The sequence below is a fragment of the Sus scrofa genome, chromosome 2 (assembly GCF_054392235.1).
Source record: "Sus scrofa isolate SSC_HxYL_T2T_F1_AM1 chromosome 2, Sscrofa_HxYL_maternal_Yorkshire_Landrace_v2.0, whole genome shotgun sequence".
Classification (NCBI taxonomy): Eukaryota; Metazoa; Chordata; class Mammalia; order Artiodactyla; family Suidae; genus Sus; species Sus scrofa.
The window spans coordinates 5914463-5934895 of NC_139384.1; the positions used below are offsets into that span (position 1 = coordinate 5914463).

The 20433-nt window shown below is 51.8% G+C and overlaps 1 protein-coding gene across 7 annotated transcripts in view; it reads right to left on the reverse strand.

Annotated features, from left to right (window-relative positions):
- Positions 1-794: 794 nt before the first annotated feature.
- The window catches only part of DPP3 (dipeptidyl peptidase 3), a 39497-nt gene continuing 19858 nt past the window's right edge, over positions 795-20433 (reverse strand). For 6 of the 7 annotated variants that reach the window (XM_085010689.1, XM_005654655.4, XM_005654654.4 and 3 more), the window contains 9 exons: positions 18885-19079; positions 18562-18674; positions 18106-18198; positions 16530-16592; positions 16309-16433; positions 16082-16202; positions 14423-14602; positions 4746-4908; positions 795-1348 (listed from right to left, as the gene is read on the reverse strand). In XM_085010689.1, the coding sequence (XP_084866815.1) occupies positions 1176-1348; positions 4746-4908; positions 14423-14602; positions 16082-16202; positions 16309-16433; positions 16530-16592; positions 18106-18198; positions 18562-18674; positions 18885-19079 (1226 nt within the window). In that variant the 3' untranslated portion in view covers positions 795-1175. Of the gene's footprint in view, positions 1442-4016; positions 4909-14422; positions 14603-16081; positions 16203-16308; positions 16434-16529; positions 16593-18105; positions 18199-18561; positions 18675-18884; positions 19080-20433 lie in introns of all 7 variants that reach the window. The other variant, XR_014836818.1, reaches the window with a different exon arrangement.

The window sequence follows — 20433 nt, forward strand, 5'->3', positions numbered from 1 at the left end:
TCAGCTTTCCGGCCCGGGATGGAGAGGCCTCCGTGCAGAATGCACTGGCTTCTGCCTGGGTTTCCTACGTGCTGCGATGCAGCCCCTCATTCTAGCTCGCACCATTTATCTTTGAACTTTCCCAGCAGGCGCTTCTGGGCCCTGCATTTCTGGGTCAGCGGCAAGCTTCGAGGCCTGGAGAGGAGTTTGTTTATGGGCAGCAAAAGCCAATTCCTCCTCTCACCTTCATCCTCATGGTTAACCGGGTTGAAAAGGGACCGTGTCTTTTCTTCCCTCCTTACTCTAGAGGTCCAGGATCAGAAAAACAAAACACCCAGATGAAGAGATTAACTCCTGGGATTCTTACTGAAGTTGTGGCTTTCCAGTTTTTAGGTTCCTGAACTTCTCTCTTTTTTTTAAAAAAATGGCCGTATCCAGGGCATATGGAGTTCCTGGGTGAGGGATTAGATCTGAGCTGCAGTTGCAAAATACGCTGCAGCTGTGGCAATGCTAGACCCGTAACCCTGTGCCAAAGAAGGAACTCCAGTTCCTGGAATATTTTAAAATAGAAGATATGGGAAAAAAAAACGATTAAAAATAATAAAATAGAAGTGACAAATGAAGACTGCAAAAATTGTGCTTGTTCATCTTTGTGACTCTGCATATCCATATTTAGAGGTGATGTCAAAATGTGGATGGGAGCCTAAAAATGACACACACACCCCCCTCCAGGCCTTGATCTCACCACCCTGCTGGGAGCAAATGAAAAGTGAAACAAAGGCAAGGCGGAATCACACAAATTGCAAAGACAGTGGTGGTTTCTAATATTTACTTTTCTGGTTATAAAAGTAACACACGAAGAGCACTGCATTGGGAGAGATTTTGAGTCCTGTAGGATGTAGACAGGTCACTTGCATTTCCTCAGGTGGGAAGCAGGATAAGGGGCCTTGCCTTGCCCACCCCACAGAGGGCAGCGCAGATCAAATGGGATAACAGAGGGGAAGCACTTGGTAAGCTGGAAAGTGCTGACAAATGGAAGGGCTTAGTGTCACCACCCTCAGCTGAGGTAGCACCAAGGTCCAGGCTCCTGCCCCTCCCCAGCCCCTAAAACACACACACACACACACACACACACAAAGAGGGCCACTTGCAACGCTGGTTTGATGGAGTGGGGGGAGGGGCCACACAAGTCTGGCTCAAGCCTGGCCAGAAGGGGCTTCACAGGGGCGCTTCCAGAAGCGGGCATCGGCTGAGGCCAGCTGGGTGAGGATCTCCTCCAACTCGGGCCCATCCTCTGGGAAGCGCTCAGAAAAGGACTGGATGAGGCCAGCAGCTGAGGCTTCGTACTCCAGAAGCTGTACTTCTGAGCCTGGGGAGGAGGTGGAGAAAAAACAGCAGCAGGAAAAGGTCTTAATAGAGAAAGAGAATAATAATATATATATATATTTTGGTCTTTTTAGGGCTGCACCCATGGCACATGGAGATTCCCAGGCTAGGGCTTGAATCGGAGCCGTAACTGCTGGCCTACAGTTCAAGCTGCGTCTGTGACCTACCCCACAACTCACAGCAACATCAGATCCTTAACCCACTGAATGAGGCCAGGGGTCAAACCCACAACCTCATGGTTCCTAGTCGGTTTCGTTTCTTCTGCCCAACAATGGGAACTCCCAGAATAATAATCTTAATCATAGGTGCAGCTAGTTCCTTCTGACCTCTTACCATGTGCCAAAATGTGCTTAAGGTTTCATTATCCAATTTAAACCTTACAATAACCCCATGAGAAAGGAAATAGTAAAGGACAAGCATTCAATGAATTGCTGCATTCGTTCAATTAATGAAGATTTACACTAGTGCACATCAGGGGAAAAAGATACAGTCCTTGGGAGTTCCTGTCGTGGAGCACCGGAAATGAATCCAACTAGGAACCACGAGGTTCGATCCCCCGGCCTCGCTCAACAGGTTAAGGATCCGGCGCTGCCATGAGCTGTGGTGTAGGTCACAGATGAAGCCCAGATCCGGTGTTGCTGTAGCTGTGGTGTAGGCTGGCAGCTGTAGCTCTGATTAGGCTTCTAGCCTGGGAACCTCCATATGCCATGGGTGCAGCCGTAAAAGGCAAAAAAAAAAAAAAAAAAAAAAAAAAGATACAGTCCTCGGCCTCCAGGAGCTACCGTCTAAAAATTGCTTCATCCCTGTCTCCTGTGGGACCCTGGGCAAGTTTCTCAACCTCTGTCAGCCTCAGCTTCCTCATCTATAAAGTGGGGGTGAGCACAGTGCTTCTCTGAAGACTCTCTGATGATAAGTGCAGTAATGCATGGAGGGAATGCTCACCAAGAGCTGCCATGAGCACCACAATCTCTGAGCCTATTCCCAGGGCGCCCATTTAACTTACGGGTGCTCCCCAATCCCCACGGGAAGCGTTTCCCTCTAATGAGCTTCTACTGCTCCACCGGCTCAGTGGCATTACGGGATGTACGCAGTGAAGGGCACAGGCTCTAGGTTAGGATGGCCCAAGTTCAAACCCTGGTCCTGCCACCCCCTAACTGTGTGACCTCAAGCAAATACACAACCCTTTGGTGTCTCTGTTTCCTACTGAAAAATGGGGATACTAACGTGCTCACTGAGTGGTTGGGAGTTAATCCATGAAAAGCTTTTGCCCAGACTCTGGCACATGGAAGTCTTCAAAAGTTGGTTCCTCGCCTCCTCACCACTACCCTTGAAGGTTCACCTGTTCTTCAGGCCTTAAGGTTTAATGCCCCCTTCCTCTCCAGACCCTTCCCTGAGACCCTCTAAGGTCCATGTGACAGTCCCTTCTCTAAGTGTTCAGGCCACCGTTTGCCCCATGAAGACTTCTTCTGTAAGATCGTCTCTCTGTCTGTCTTACTCCGAAAGGGCTGTGAACTACTTGAAGTGAGCAGTTCATCCCCAAAGCTGGCCCAGGGCGGGGCAATCCAGGCAGTGATGATGCTCTCCGAGTAACGGGCACTCACGATGTGCCCGGCATGATTCGTTCATTCACTCATTTGACAGGCACCAAATGGCTCCCAGCCCTGTGCTACGTGCTGGGATGCTGCTCCTGCGGTCACCGAGACAGGAAAACAGCCAAGCGACGACTGCACAAAGGAAATGAAGCCGGGTGATAGGATGGAGGGGCTGGAGTTCCCATTGTGGTGCAATGAGCTCGGCAGTGTCTCTGCAGCACCAGGATGCAGGTTCGATCCCCAGCCCAGCACAGTGGGTTAAAGGATCCAGTACTGCCGCAGTTGCGGCACAGTTTACAACTGTGGCTCAGATCTGATCCCTGGCCTGGGAACTCCACGTGCCAAAAAAGGAAGAAAAGAAAAAAAAAGGAATAGCGGGGCTGAAGGGATTATCTTAGGTGAAGGGGTCAGGGCAGCCCCTCCCAGGAGATGTCATTTAACAGGGACCAAATGACAAGAAGGCTCAGCCAGACAAAGATTTGGGGGAGGAGCCTGCCAACCAGAGGGGACAGTGAAGGCAAAGGCTGCAGGACCAGATCGAGCTCGGGGATGGGAGAAATGAGAGGCTCGCTCTGGCAGGTGGCGAGCCAGGGGAGAGGGACAGGGGTCGGGACCAAACCCCAGGACGCCTCTGGAGTGCAGAGTGAAGGGTTTGGGATAAACCTCCTAAATGTTTTGTCCTCACCAGAAGCAGGTAATCATGTCATTTAACCCTCAAAACTGCCCGTGACGATGGCAGTGAGGGACACGCGCTCGTAATCTGCCTCTCGGCTCCCCCAGTAAAAAGCTGTAAGCTTTGGGTAACCAACTCTCTGTGCCTTGGTTTCCTTATCTGTAAAATGGGGGTAGTAAAAATACCTACCTCGCTGGGCTACTGTGAGGATTTCAAGGATTAGTCCCCAGAAAGCACTTGGAACTTGAAGGAAGTACTTAATTCAGGTTCACTCTTGTGTCAGCACACCATCAACCCTGGCTTCATGAATGAGGACATCCAAGCCCAGAATGGTCAAGCGGCCAGGCCAAGGTGGCAGAGCAGTTCTTTTTTTTTCTTTTTAGGGCTGAACCCATGGCATATAGAAGTTCCCAGGCTAGGGGTGCCAATTGGAGTTACAGTGGCCGGCCACAGCCACAGCTCACAGCAATGCAGGATCCCAGCCACATCTGTGACCTATGCCAGATTCTTAACCTACTGAGAGAGGCTGGGGGTTGAACCCAAGTCCTCATGGATGCTGGTCGGGTTTGTTACTGCTGAGCCACGATGGGAACTCCGCAGAGCAGTTCTGAGGCTTTCGCTCTAGCCTCAGCCCGGCACTGCCTCTTCTGAGGTGCCTCACATGACCAGTGTCAGGGAAGATGAGTCAAGGGACGGGAGGGCAGTGAGTGCAGCAGGGTGCTGGGACCCAAGGCCTTTGCTACAAAAGGCGCAGGCGTAGGACTGACGGCATCAGGGCTTTTGGAAATGGAACCGTCACTTGAGGAGGGAGAGGGGCCGTGGGCTCTGCAGAGCCCCACTGTCCTCTTAGTCTTGGGGTCTGCCGGCTCCCACTCTGCTGGCCTCCTCGGTCCTTCTGTTGCCACCTTATAAGCAGCCTGACCCGGCGTGTGCAGTGGAGGTAGGGGGTAGAGGCCAAGGTTTTGCACAGGGAGGACTGTGGCAGGGAAGGGGAGAAGCAGGAGCCTCCCAGGCAGCCTTTCCTGAGCGCTGGGGTGGGTCCCAGGCCTCCTCTGTGCTCCCAGAGGCCCCGCCTGGTCCCCCCGTCCCCCAAAGAGGGCTCAGGAGTTCCTTACCTTCCAGGCGAGTGTTGGGCTGAACGATGAGCTTCCGAGATTCCTTGCGGAGCAGCACCGTGTCCCTGAGCGAGAGGAAGCACTCGGGGGGCGCATCGGTGACCGCTGCATACCCCTCGTAGAGGGCCCGGCCTCCGGCGACATCCCCGGTGGACTTCAGCACCTGCAGGGGGGCAGGAGTGAGCGCCTAGGATGGGCACCCTCCGTATCCACCGGGCTTCACCCCGGGGCCATAGCCGACTTCGCCATCCCGGGACCATATCTGCTCTCCCAGTTTTACTGTGCTGCATACATGAGGAATGCAGATCACGTGTGAGCACACACAGTAGGTGCCCGTATTAACATGAAACTGGGAAGTTCCCTGGTGGTCCAGTGGTTAGGACTCAGGGCCTTCACTGCTGCAGCCCCAGGGTTCAACCCCTGGCCCGGGAACTGAGATCCCACATCAATCCACTGAGTGGGAGTTCCCATGGTGGTGTAGTGGTTAATGAATCCATCTAGGAACCATGAGGTTGCGGGTTTGATCCCTGGCCTTGCTCAATGGGTTAAGGATTCGGCGTTGCCGTGAGCTGTGGTGTAGGTCGCAGACATGGCTCGATCCCGCGTTGCTGTGGCCCTGGCGTAGGCTGGTGGTTACAGCTCCGATTCGACCCCTAGCCTGGGAACCTCCATATGCCATGGGTGCGGCCCTAGAAAAGGCAAAAAGACAAGAAAAATAAAAAATAAAACAATAAAAATCCAGTGAGTGCCGCGGCCAAGAAAAAAAGTAAAGGCAATGGGTCCCATCTGATTGTCTCACTTGGGCTGTAGACAAGGCAGACACTCGCATCACCCTCTTTTTCCTTTTAGGGCCGTGCCCGTGGACCATGGAGATTCCCAGGCTAGGGGTGGAGTCGGCCGGCCATCCTACACCACAGCCACAGCAACCTGGGATCCGAGCAGCATGTGACCTACACCGCAGCTTTTGGCAACACTGAATCCTTAACCCACTGATCAAGGCCAGGGATACGAGAGGCATCCTCATGGAGACTCTGCTGAGTTCTTCACCCACTGAGCCACAACAGGAGCTCCTTTTTTTTTGCTATTTCTTGGGCCGCTCCTGTGGCATATGGAGGTTCCCAGGCTAGGGATCCAATCGGAGCTGTAGCCACCGGCCTACACCAGAGCCACAGCAACGTGGGATCCGAGCCGCGTCTGCAACCTACACCACAGCTCACGGCAACGCCGGATCCTTAACCCACTGAGCGAGGCCAGGGATGGAACCTGTAACCTCGTGGTTCCTACTTGGATTTGTTGACCACTGCGCCATAATGAGAACTCCCTCCAATTATATTCTTTTTAAAGATTTTTTGGGCTGTTCTGTTTCCTTTGCATTCCTATGTGAGTTTTAGAATCATCTTGTCAACTTCTGCAAATAAAGTAAGGTGTGATTTTTTTTTTGTCTTTTTGTTGTTGTTGCTATTTCTTGGGCCGCTCCCGCGGCATATGGAGGTTCCCAGACTAGGGGTTGAATCGGAGCTGTAGCCACCGGCCTACGCCAGAGCCACAGCAACTCGGGATCCGAGCCACGTCTGCAACCTACACCCCAGCTCACGGCAACGCCGGATCGTTAACCCACTGAGCAAGGGCAGGGACCGAACCCGCAACCTCATGGTTCCTAGTCGGATTCGTTAACCACTGCGCCACGACAGGAACTCCCTTTTTTTTTTTTTTTTTTTTTTTTGATAAGACATTTCTCATACCCAAAAGGTATAATACATATGTTATAAAGAATCAGACACCTACACAACCACCACCCAGCTTAAGGTTAGTCCCATCAGCCCCTCCTTGACTGCAGCCTCTCCTGGCTGAGGAATCAGCCCTCAGCTGGGGGCTTCGTATTTCGTAGTCCCTTGTTTTTCCCTGAGGTTTAGTCTCAATTATGTTATTTAAATTTTTGCCTGTATCCTGGGATTTGCTTTTTTTCGCTTTTTCTGAGTTACGTTCGAGAATCATCTGGGTTTGTGCCTGCAGCTGGAGTTCACCTTCCCAATGCTCTAAGTCGTCCCCTTTCAAACACAGCACAATCCCATCTGTTCCCCCGTTGCTGTGTCACCTGTGCCCTTTGCCGTTCAAGGCCCCTGAGGACATCCTGCTGAACAGGTGCAGGTTTCTCCAGGACACCTGAGGTCTGGAGGTCAGGTGACTGCTCAGCCTTCAGGGACAACGCCCACACTGTTTTCCAGAGTTGTCCCACCTGTTTCCACTCCTGGAACCAGGGGGTGGCAATCCGTCCTGCTTGCTGCCCGGGCGTCACGTGGACAGTTTTTCATTTTTGCCACGCTGGTGGGTGGAAATCTCATGGGGTTTAAGTTGTGCTTCCCTAATTGCTAACAGGATGGGACAACTTCCCACTAGCTGGCGGCCTGTTCATTTTTGTGTTCATGGATTTTGCCTTTTCTCCTATTAGGTTGTCTTCACTTTTTTAAAAAAAGAAAGTTCTTGGAGTTCCCATCCTGGCTCAGTGGTTAACAAATCGACTAGGAACCATGAGGTTGCGGGTTCGATCCCTGGCCTTGCTCCATGGGTTAAGGATTCGGCGTTGCCATGAGCTGTGGTGTAGGTTGCAGACTCGGCTTGAATCCCGAGTTGCTGTGGCTCCGGCGTAGCTGTTGGTTACAGCTCCGATTAGACCCCTAGCCTGGGAATTGCGCCATATGCCGCGGGAGCAGCCCTAGAAAAGACAAAATAAATAAATAAATAAAAATTTTAAAAATAAAAAAGTTCTTTATATATAAAGGTAGAAATATATATGTATATATACACACGTGTTTACACATTTACATGCATATACATACATACATATATACACACACACATATATGTGTCTGTCTGTCTCTCTATCCATCTATCTATCTATCTCTCCTTTTGGCTGTGCCTGCAGCACATGGAATTTCCCATGCCAGATCCTTAACCCACTGTGCCACACCAGGAGCTCCTCTTTCTTAATTGCTTGTGCTTCCTATGTGGGGAGAAATTCCTCTCCACCCTGAGGCCATAATGATATTTTCTCAGATTAAAACACTGCCTTTCATGTGTAGGCCTTTAATCTCTCTGTGATTTTCATGTGTGGTATAAAGTGGAAATCCAATCTGCCTCTCCATAAGGATATCTTGTTGCCCAGTGCCACTATTAAATAGCCCCTGCAATGCCACTTCCATCATATACCAAACAGAGTCAAGGCTCTTGGTTCTGTCCCTAGCAACTTGTCTGTTCCTGCCGCGATGCCACGATGATACTGAGAAGTCTTAGGATAAAATCTGGTATCTGGTGGAGCAAGTTCCCAGCCTGGTTTGCTTCAAGGGTGCTTTGTGGAGTTCCCGTTGTGGCTCAGCAGGTTAAGAACCCAACATAGTGTCCATGTGGACGGGGGTTCGATCTCTGGCCTCACTCAGTGGGTTCAGGATCCGGCATTGCTGCAAGCTATGGTGTAGGTTGCAGATGCGGCTCAGGTCCAGTGTTGCCTTGGCTGTGAGATAGACCCAGCTGTAGCTCTGCCTGGACCACTAGCCCTCAAACTTCCATATGCCACAGGTGTAGCCGCAAAAAGAAAAGAAAAAAAGGCAAAAAATAATGAAATAAATAAATCCAAGCTGGCATTTTCTGGATTTCATTTGCTAAGATTTTGTGTAGAATTTTGGCATTTACATTTTCCCTTCTTGAACTACCTTTGATTTTGGTGTCAAGATTAAACTGGCATCATAAAATGAGGTAGAGAATATTTTTCTTTTTCTATTATATGGAAGAGTGGATATAAAATTGATACCATCTGTTACTTGAACACTTTGTAGGATTCACCTACAAAACTCTGTGGGTTAGGAGTTCCCGGTGTGGCGCAGTGGGCTAAGAATTGGGCTGCAGGAGTTCCTGTCGTGCCGCAGTGGTTAATGAATCCGACTAGGAACCATGAGGTTGCGGGTTCGGTCCCTGCCCTTGCTCAGTGGGTTAACGATCCAGCATTGCCTTGAGCTGTGGTGTAGGCTGCAGACGCGGCTCGGATCCCGAGTTGCTGTGGCTCTGGCGTAGGCCGGTGGCTACAGCTCCGATTCAACCCCTAGCCTGGGAACCTCCATATGCCGCGGGAGCGGCCCAAGAAATGGCAAAAGACAAAAAATAAATAAAAAATAAAAAATAAAAAATAAAAAAATAAAAAAATAAAAATAAAAATATTTATGGCATAAAGTTTATTGCCATAAATTCCTGCTATATTTACAGTGATGTCTTCCTTTAAATTTCGACTCATATATGCCGTCACTCTTTTTCCTGACAAATCTTGTCAGATTTTTTTTTTTTTTTTTTTTTGTCTTTTTTAGGGCCACACCAGCGGCATATGGAGGTTCCCAGGCTCCAATTCCCAGGTCGAATTGGAGCTGTAGCCACCGGCCTACACCACAGCCACAGTAACGTGGGATCTGAGCCATGTCTACTATCTACAACCACAGCTCACAGCAACACCAGATCCTTAACCCACTGAGCGAGGCCAGGGATGGAACCTATGTCCTCATGGATGCTAGTCGGGTTCGTTAACCACTGAGCCACAACAGGAATTCCAGATGTTTGTCAATTTTATTAGATTTTTTAAAACCACCTTCTGGCTTTCTTTGTCTTCTCTGTATTTCAGTTCGTTTGTCTGTCCTTCCATTTTGTTTGTTTGTTTGATTTGTTGTTGTTGTTGTTTTTGCCTTTTTTAGGGCCGAACCTGTGGCATATGGAAGTTCCCAGTCTAGGGGTTGCATCAGAGCCACAGCTGCTGGCCTGGGCTACAGCCACTGCAACGCCAGATCCCGACTGCATCTGCGACCTACACCACAGCTCAGGGCAACACCAGATCCTTAACCCACTGATCGGGACCAGGGATCAAACCCGCGTCCTCATGGATACCAGCTGGGTTTGTAACTCGCTGAGCCACAACAGGAACTCCTGTCCTTCCGTTTCTAATTTTCCTCCTACTTTCTATTCATTTTCCCATCTCCCCTGAATTCTTAATCTTGTTGCTTAATTAATTAACTTAGAACATTTCTCTATTCCTAATACACGCAGTTAAGGCTGTTAGGTAGGAATTTAGCTGCATCCCACAGACTCTGATTTGTTCATTTTGTTATGGCTCAGGTCTATTTTCTGGTTTCTGCTCAAATTTCTTATTTAAATCACACTTTATTTTGAAGGGCTTTAAAATTCACACACACACTTAAAATTATTGTGTTAATACTGACTCCAACTTAAATACAGCAGGATGAGAGAATATAGTCATTATGGCACCAAACTCCGCCCCCACCCCCTGGCCCCCCACCCCCAGCCCTCACAGCAGCATACGGAAGCTCCCAGGTCAGGGATCGAATCTGAGCTGCAGCTGAGACCTATCTGTGGCAATGCTGAGACATCTGTGGCAATGCTGGTTCCTTAATCCGCCGCACTACAAGGAAACTCCTAAATTACATCCTATGGACATTTCTAAATTACATCCTAAATTACATCCTATAGAAATTTCTTTAACACAGGATTTGTTGATGGTAAACTCTGTTCTTGTTTGTCTAAGTGTCTTTAACGCATCTGAATTCTTTTTTTCTTTTCTTTTTTGGCTGCCCTGCGCCATGTGGAGTTCCCCATCCAGGGACGAGATCTGAGCTGCAGTCGTGACCCCTGCTGCAGCTGCAGCAACAGCAGATCCTTAACCCACTCTGTCGGACTAGGGATCAATCCTGCCCCCCAGGGCTCCCAAGACACTGCCGATCCCATTTTGCCACAGGGGGAACATCTCATTTTAATTCTCGAAAGATGATTGTACTAGGTGTTAAAGGTTATTTACTCTCAGCACTTGGAGGATATCATTCTTCTGTTTTCTGACTTCCACTGTAGCCAGGTCAGCTCACAGTCTAATTGTCATTCTTTTCTAGGTAATCTGTCTTTATTCTTTGGCTGCTTTTAGGATCATCTCTGCATGTTTGACGTTTTGCATTATTCTATGATGTTTATCGACAGTGGTTTCACCTGTCATCCTTAGGCTTTCTTGAGCTTCCTGGATTTATAAATTGAGTCTTTAATAAGTTCTATAAAATTCTCAGCCATCGGGCTTCCGTTAGCAGGGTGAGGACCTGACGTTGTTTCTATGATGATGCGGGTTCCATCCCTGGCCCCACTCAGTGGATTAAGGATCCAGCATTGCTGCAAGCTGTGACATAGGTCACACCAGCTCAGATCTGCTGTTGCCATGGCTGTGGCTTAGGCTGCAGCTGCAGCTCTGAATTGACCCCTGGCCCGGGAACTTCCATATGCCACAGGTGCAGCTATAAAAAGAAAACAATTTTTTTTTTTTTTTTGTCTTTTTGCTATTTCTTTGGGCCGCTCCTGCGGCATATGGAGGTTCTCAGGCTAGGAGTCCAATCGGAGCTGTAGCCACCGGCCTACGCCAGAGCCACAGCAACGCAGGATCCGAGCTGCGTCTGCAACCTACACCACAGCTCACGGCAACGCCGGATCGTTAACCCACTGAGCAAGGGCAGGGACCGAACCCGCAACCTCATGGTTCCTAGTCGGATTCGTTAACCACTGCGCCACGACGGGAACTCCCAAATTTTTTTTAATTACAAAAAAAATTTCTCAGCCATTATCTAATATTCCCTCTCTGACCTCTTCTCTTTCCTTTCCTCTTGGAACTTCAGTTTATGTACATCAGACTTTCTCACGCTCTTCTCCGTGTCTCTTAACCTCTCTTTGACATTGTCTGTCTTTGTCCCTCTGTGCTACCTGGTGTATAATTCTTCGTATCTTCAGCTGGATCTAAGACCTGTCTGACCTGCGTCTGTTTTCAGTTTCAGTGATTATAAAGGTTATTACTAGGAGATCTCTTCGGTTCTCTTCCAAATAACTGACACTGTGTGGGTCTGTTCCTTACTTATTCTGCCAGTCTGCAGGTGGCAAAGCAGGATTCCTAGCAGGGCGGCCTCCGGGTAAGCCTCCTCCTCTCAGATCCAGGGTCAGAATGGCTTTTCCTAGCGTTGGAGTAATTAAAACCGACTGGGAATTCCTGGGGGAAGTTTCGCAAGCTTGTTTCACCTTTCTCTCCTCGGCATAATACTTTTCTTCCTTCTTTTTTGCTTTTCAGGGTCCCAGGCTAGGGGTCGAATCAGAGCTGTAGTTGCTGACCTACACCAGAACCACAGCAACGCAGGATCCGAGCCTTGTCTGCAACCTACACCACAGCTCACAGTAACACCAGATCCTTAACCCACTGAGTGAGGCTGGGAATTGAACCCGCATCCTTATGGATACCAGTCAGGTTCCTTACTGCTGAGCCACACTAGGAGCTCCGTCTTCTGCATAATGCTTAACACCCAGAATGTGAACACACATTCATCAGGTCTACACGTCAGACCCCTGGAGCTTAAACCAGAGAGCTGGCAACATGGGTACCCCCGGCAGCCAAGTGGTATCATAGACGAGTTAACTAAGGCGGATGCGGGAAACGGGGAGTGGCCCTGGCCCAGTGGGGGGTCATGTCATGTCCAAATATCCAAATGCAGTGTCTGCTGCTCAGTTCCAGCCGATTGCTTGTGGGTGTTAAGCCTGTTGGTGCCAGAAAGACCATTTATACCTCACCTCGCTGATTTTGTACAATAAGGATGGGGCAAAATTATGACTGTGTTTGTGACCTGTGGCTGAAGCCTTTCCCTGTGGAAATGCCTTCATTCTCCCTGCTGTGTTCTTGGCTTTCCCTAAGGGGCTAATAAAAGAAACAGCCACACAAAAATGCTTCCCTATTTCCATGTGTTTGGAGAACTACTGCTGCGGCCGCTGTCCATTCTGCTGAATGATCCCTCTTGAACAGAGACCCACCTGCTTCAGTCTCTAGAAGGGAACACTCCGTGTTCATTTACTACCCGGTCACAGCTCGACACTGGCTGAAGATGTGACAGATTTGATCCCTTCATCCAGCGACTCATTATTATTAATAAACTCTTTTGGAATAATTTTAGATTTACAAAAAAGTTGCAAAGATAGTACAGAGAACTCCTGCGTGTCCCTGGCCCAGTTTTGCCTGTTGTCAGCATCTTACAAAATGGGTGCATTACTATTAACTAAACTCCAGACGTTATTTAGATTTCACTAGTTTTCCCCCTTATTTTTCTGGTCGAGGTGTGTAGCAGCTTGATGCAGGGTCTCAGTTCCCAGACCAGGGATTGAACCTGGGCTGCAGTCTTAACCACTAGACTACCAGGGAACCCCTGAATGTCCTTTCTCTACTCCAGAAGCTAATCCAAGACACAACATGTCTTCTGCAGCTAATGATTTTTTTTTTTTTTTTCTTTTTTGGCTGCCCTGAGGTATATGGCATTCCCAAACCAGGGATCAGATCTGAGCCACAGTTGCAACCTACACTGCAGCTGCAGCAATGCTGGATTCTTTAACTCTCTGTGCCCGACCAGGGATCAAACCTGCGTCCTGGTGCCACTGAACCTGATGTGCCACAGTGGGAACTCCTGTACCTAATGATTATTATTCTTTTTTCTTTTTTCTTTTTCTTTTTAGGGACATACATGAGACATATGGAGGTTCCCAGGCTAGGGGTCGAATCAGAGCTGCAGCTGCAGGCTTACGAGCAGCATCTGCGACCTAAGCTGTAGCTCACAGTAACCTGGGATCCTTAACCCACTGAGGCCAGGGATCAAACCCACATCGTCATGGATACTAGTTAGGTTTGTAACCCGCTGAGCCACAACGGGAACTCCCACTAGTCAGGTTCTTAACCTGCTGAACCACAATGGTTCTCCTAATGATTTTTAATGCCTAATTTTATTTTACTTTAATAGCCAAATATTTCTCTTTTATGGAAAAATGCTTTAAAGTCTTTCTGGAAACAGGCGGGAGTATAATCATAAAGAGATCTTTGCTGAGTCAACAGCTGGCCTTTCTTCAGGTTGAAAGAGCCAGGAGAACCCTGTTCGGGTGGACGGCCCTGCCCCAGCAAGGCGTGGCTTATCATCAATGGTCCTCCAGCTTTGCTGAGCATCAGAACCACCCGCAGCCTAGTAACCATGACAATTCCTGGGCCCTGCACTCAGAATTTCTGAGTCAGGAGGTCTGGGGTAGGCCCGAGCATCTGCAGCTCTAACCTGCTCCTGGGCGACGCTGGTTGCTGGGCCACATTTTGCATCACACTGGCCTGGATAATGTGGCCTCCTCTTTGCTCAGTGCCACATAGAGGTTGTTTCATGTAAATCCTGCCAGGTGAGGCAGGGGATGGACCCATTTAACAGATGAGAAAAGTGGAGCCCAGAGAGGCAAAGTATGCCCCCAAGTTACACAGCAGGTTAGCCCTGGCACCAGAACGCCAAAAGGGTCTCCCAACTCTAAGCATCCCCCGGGGGGAGGGAAGCCAGGGCTGCAGTGATGATTGTCCCTCTCTCACTAAGCTCTAGGCTTCCTTCTGTTCCTCAACCCCTGACCCCAGCTCATTCCAGTCCTAGACCTGCCTTTACGCTCTTCTTCTGCCCTCACATCTTCTCGCAGCAGGTTTCCCCTTGGCACTCAAATTCCAGCTTAGGCACCGCCTCCTCCAAGAAGCCTTCCTTCCCAATTACAGGGTGGGGAGAGAGCGTGAGGTTGGAGGGGTCCCCGAGGCGGGAGGAGCCTCTGCTCACCTGGAGCCTCCGCAGGAACCTCTCCAGGGCGGGCTTGCCCACAGACCGGATCTTGCTGCGGTCAAGGCGGACCCGCGCATCCGGGCGCCCATCGGAGCCTGTGGTCGGGGTGACGGACACGAGTCCCTCGCCAGCCTCCAGCAGGACCCTCAGGATCACAAACCGGGCCTGCATGTGGGCCTGTGGGGGCCAAAGGGACAGGAATCATTCACTTACGAGAGATAAGTGTCAAGAGCTCCTTCCAAGCCCTGAGGGCAAACGTGCTCCTTGATCATCAAAGATCAGGGTCATTTTTATCCTCCCCCATCCTACTCCACTCCCCTCAAATGTTTCCCTTCGCTCACGTGGGAGGGCAGGCTGCCCTGGGGGACAAGCTGATCATTTCCAGGCAGGACCCAGAGCCCCGTGCTCCCCCTTGTCACCCACCATGCCCTCTGCTGCTCCACGCCCTGGCCCAATGACAGCAGTTACTCCACAGGGTCCCACGCCACCAGGACCCCAATCACTTTCTCCTCCATAACCCTGTCTGCTTTCAACAGTGGGATCAAGAAGGCGCAGTTATCCCCAGTTTACAGATGAGAAAACAGAGGCCTGGAAAGGGGAAGTGACTTGCTCAGGGCCACACAGCTGGTAAGAGGGAGCGGGGACTTGGACCCAAGTTCCCTGACTCTAAACCATGTGTTCTGGAGTTCCCTTGTGGGGCAGCAGGTTAAGGATCCAGGGTGGTCAATGCAGCAGCTCAGGTTGCTGCTGTGGCACAGGTTCGATCCCTGGTCTGGGAACGTTCACATTCCAAGGGGTACTGCCCAAAAAAACAAAAATAAAAAAACCACTTTTTTTTTTTTAGGGCTACATCCGTGGCATGTGGAGGTTCTCAGACTAGGGGTCAAATCTGAGCTACAGCTGCCAGCCTACAATATAGCCATAGCAATGCCAGATTTGAGCTGTGTCTGTGACCTACACTACAGCTCACGGCAACACCGGATCCTTGACCCACTGAGTGAGGCCAGGGATCGAACCCGAATCCTCATGGATCCTAGTCAGGTTCATTAACCACTGAGCCATGAAGGGAACGCCCTCGAGTGTGTTCTTTTGATGACACAATACTGTCCCCTCAAAACAGACTTATTTAAAAAAAAAAAACTTTTCTATTGCTTTTACCCTATTTCCAAAGAATATCTCATACCAATGCAGCTTAATGGCTCTGGAAACAGGCTCCTTGGATTTGACCTCTGGCTGTTACTCACCAGCAAGTTACTTAATCTCTCTGTGCCTCAATTTCCTCACCTCTCAAATGAAGGTAATAACAGTACCTACCTCCTGGGTTGGCTGACAGTGGGGGCAAACAGGTTAATTCATGTAAAATGCTTTGAACAACTGGCACAGAGTACATGCTGTGCAAGTCATCTGCTGGTTGTCATGGTAACATCATCTCATCGGATGCGCCCTCCAGGGGGCAAGGAGATTATTACTCCCATTTCACAGACAGGGACACGGGGACTCACGACAGTGACGCGACTGGCCCTTTGATGCTGTGGAGTGTGGGATCAACCCAGTTCGTGCGCCTCGTAGGTACGGCTGTCCCATACCTACACCCGGAATCCTGATCTTGGTCCCCACCGCAGGCGCTTCCCGCCTGAGGGGTCCCCTGGCCCCCACCTGTCTCCAGCTGGTGGCCTCAGGGGTGTAGAACTCCAGAGCGAGCAGCCCGGCCCGAACCATGTTGAGCCAGTTCACGTAAATCACATCCTCCGCGTCGGCCCCCTCGAAGCCGAAGATCCTGGCGTGGGGGACAAGCGGGTGTGTGTGTGAGGCTGCCTGGACATCCCCCCCAGCACCCCCTCCATCCACAGAAAGCCCCCCCGCTCCGAGCCTGCTGCTCGTACTCCAGCACTTGCGGGTTGAGGCAGAGGTAGAGGCCCACGCTCTCGGCCCGGCACTCTTCGTAGCTGGAGGCGATGGTGCTGAACTTGCTGTCCCAGGTCTCCCCGCTCCGGTACCAGCTCTGAATCTGGGAGGGGAGGCCGGGGAAGCAGGCTCAGGGTGGGGGTTGCCACTCCCTCCAGGCCCCCCCAGAACCCCGGGGCTCCGCTGAGGCCGCCCTCACCTGCTCCCCCGTCTCTGGGTTGATCACCGTCTCCTGGTCAAAGTTGAATGCTCCCTTCTCATCCTGCAGGGGAAGAGTCCCAGACATGGGGAGGTGAGGGCTAGGTGCCCCTGCCCAGGGCCAGGCCGTCAGCCTGGATCCAAGTGGCTCGGAGCGGCAACAGGGAAGCAGGGAGTGGGTGGCAGGAGCAGCAGGTCCACCGAGACACCACTGCCTCCAAACCTGAGACCTGTGACACCTCTCAGATGCCCGGAGGAGGGAGAAGCAGGGACACCTACCCCACTGCACAGAGAGTGACACTGCACCAGAGGTGGGGTATGTGCCCAAACCACATAAGGACCCGGACCCAGCATCTCAGACCCCAGCTGGAGGTGGCCCAGTGGGTGGGCACAGTTATCCCCAGTTTACATGACAAAACAGAGGACCAGAAAGGTGAAGTGACTTGCTCAGGGCCACACAGCTGGTGAGAGGGAGCAAGGACTCGGCCCCAAGTTTCCTGACTTTCTGGCCCCTCTCCTGGCAGAGGAGGCTGCAGCATGGGACCGTGCCTTGAAAGCACCACCGTCACTGTCCACTAAGCAGTGTGCTAAGCCTCTTTTGCGCACCATCCATCTCCTCCTTGCAGCCACCCTCCAAGGACATTTCTGTTGTGACCCCATTGCACAGAGGACGAAAATAAGGCTCAGAGACAAAGAACCGCACCGTGGGATTAGGGCACACACATCTGTGTACACAGTCTCTTGACAATACCCATTTTGGGGGTGCCTATGGGGTGCCAGGCAAGTCCCAGGGCTCTGCTTTCATTGCTCACAAAAGCCCTGCAGAAGGAATCAGGAAGCCCATTTAACAGATGGGCCAAGTGAAGCTCCAAGGGAAGGGAGCTGACTTCCCCAGGACCTCAAAGCCTGGATGAAGCCCGACGCCACGCTGCTCCACCAGCTACACTCTGGATCCTTCTGATGTCCAGGCCCAGGCCTTCCCCATTCGAGGAGCCAGCCCCACCCGACAAGGAGCAGGCCCCACCCAGAGTCCCGCACTCTCTGACTGCCTCGCCCCACCCGCCCCCAGTCATCTCATCCACATGGGCTCTTCTCGGCCCTCCAGAAAGGCCATCTTCTCTTATTGCCCGAGCAGGTGCCAAGGGGGCTCCAGCCACTCCGCCAGGTCAACAGGAAGGGGCAGCTCTGGGGAGAAGGACCTCCCTACAATACCTGGGAAGGCACAGGCTCCAGGCAACAGCAGTGCAAAGAGACAGTGCTGCTGCCTCAGGACTGGGAGTGTCCAGACTGCCCGCTCGGCCTCCCTACCCCTGGGTCACACCCTCAGGACAGGCTTCCCCGGCATGAGCCAAGCCATTCCTCCTGTGCGGGCCACTCTGTGCTGGGGGGACCTCGGCTGGACTGTCCTGCAGGTCCCACTCCATCCGTAGAGATCCTGAGACATCTGGAGGAGGTGAGACCTGAGGGCAAAGCCTGGTGGGGCTTCACCCCGGGAGGCTGACGATGGAGGAGGGCTGTGAGCAGTCTGGCCCGGGGCAGACTCCTGCTGGCACCTGGGCTGGCCACCATGTTCTTACCTGCACGAAGAGCTTGCCGCTGCCGTGACCCAGCAGCTCATGCAGCCCCACCTGCACATCAAAGGAGGGCCCTTTCCAGCGGATGTACAGGTCCTGCCAAGACAACCAGAGAGCCATGTTGTCCACTGTCCCACCAAGGCCACCCGGCCTGCTGACACCCCCCGTGCCAGGCCGAGGGCCCATCATGATAACCATATTTGCTAAAGGCCTACTACCCGCCGACTCCACCCTGGGCACCACAAAGCCCATCTCATCCCAGCAGCAACCCGTGAGGCAGGGGGTGCCTCCACTGAGAGTTGGAGAAACAGGCTCCAAAGACACAAGGTCACATGGCTGGGAAGCGCCAGAGTCAGGAAGGAAGCCGGCTTCTTTGCTCTGCACTGGCCTGTCTGCCTTCCTGCATCAGCTGAGGTCAGGCCGGGCCCAGCATGGGCCCCTCGGGCTGCGGGTGCCCACCTTGTCATCCTCTTCCAGGAAGGTGAGCTTCTCCCGCTGCGTGGCATAGGCCACGGCCAGCACGTTCCCCAGCGACACGTTCTTAAAGCCTTCCGTCTGCCGCAGGTCATCATCTGGAGGGGGCGGGGCGGGGACCGGAGGGAAGGAGCAAAGGTCAAGGGTCACAGACAAGGAGACTGACAGGCTGGGATGGTGAATGGAGCAGGGTGATGTGGGGGGGGGGGTGCGCGTGCATGGAGGGTGAGGGGCGGCTCTAAATGGAGTGGGGGGGCGAGCTTGGGGGACACTATCGCATTGAAGGGGCGGGGCCTGAGGACGCTCACAGTTGGGGATGTTGATGCCCGCAGGGATGCCGGAGCCAGCGAAGGTGAGAACATCCAGAGAGGTGAAGTCGGGGGTGAGGAACTTGTCCTTCTCGAAGGCTGGGGGCCAGGGCAGCTCCTTCAGCAGCTGCTCTGCACTTGCCACCAGCCACTCAAACTTGGCACTCATGGCCTTGTTCACCATGGCCACAAAGCCTGCAGGGGAGAGAGCAGGCCGTGGACTGGCAGGGCCCGGATGGATCCCACACCCTACCAACCCCCCTAACCCTCCAGTCATGGTGCATGCAGTGGAAGCCCACCGGGTGCAATGACCTGGGGATGGCCACTAGGGGGCGAAGTGACTCAGCTCTGGGCCCTGCCCTGGTGGAGGTCAATGTTTGGGGTGGGTGGGGTACAGAGAGAAGGCTTTGCTCAGTAACAACGAAGACGGATTTTTTTTTTTTTTTTTTCTTTTTATGGCCGCACCCTTGGCATATGGAAGTTCCCAGGCTAGGGAATCAGAGCTACAGCTGCTGCCTACACCACAGTCACAGCAACACTGGATCCTCAACCCACTGAGTGAAGCTAGAGATCGAACCCACATCCTCAGAGACACTATGGTCAGTTTTTTTTTTCTTTTTAGGGCCACACCTGCAGCATATGGAGGTTCCCAGGCTAGGGGTCAAATCAGAGCTACAGCTGCCAATCTACACAACAGCCACAGCAATGTCAGATCTGTGGTGTCTGTGACCTACACCACAGCTCAGGGCAACGCCGGATCCTTAACCCACTGAGCAAGGCCAGGGATGGAACCTGCATCCTCATGGATGCTAGTCAGATTCGTTTCTGCTGAGCCACGACAGGAACTCCCATGTCAGGTTCTTAACCCGTGAGCCACAATGGGAACTCCTGAGAGGGATCTTAAAGGAGTTTGTGGGGAGTATGGTGGGTGAAGGGGAGAGGATCAGATAGATGCCCAATGGAAGGGACGACATGAGCAAGAAAAGATGCTCTTCCTGTGGGGGGCGCTGTGGGCCGTCCTGCGTGGCTAGAGCACCTGGCTTGTGTGGTGTGAGGCTGCTGCCCAGGAAGCCTGGGACTGATCCTTTTAGATTTAATGCAGTTGGTCTTCCTGGTTCCAAACAGTGTTTCCAAAATCGTACTCATTTTCTATGAGGGCCTTCATAAAGAAAGAGCTCCCTGGAGTTCCTGCTGTGGCTCAGTGGGTTAAGAATCCCACTGCAGCAGCTCTGATCACTGTGCAGGCTTGAGTTTGATCCCTGGCCTGGCTCAGTGGGTTCAAGGATCCGGCATTGCTATAGCTGTGGCATCGGTTGCAGCTGTGGCTCGGATTCAATCCCTGGCCTGGGAACTTCCCATGGGTGCAGCCATGAAAAAATTTTAAAAAGAAAAAGAAAGAGCTCTCTGGCCAAAGAGGTTTGGGCAATGCTATATACTCTTGTCTCCAACTTCTTAAAGGTTCCTAATGCACATTGGCATATTAATGGTACTGGAAAGTCTGTGGAGACTCCCTGCTGCTTAGCACTGAATTGATATAATTCTTGCCAAC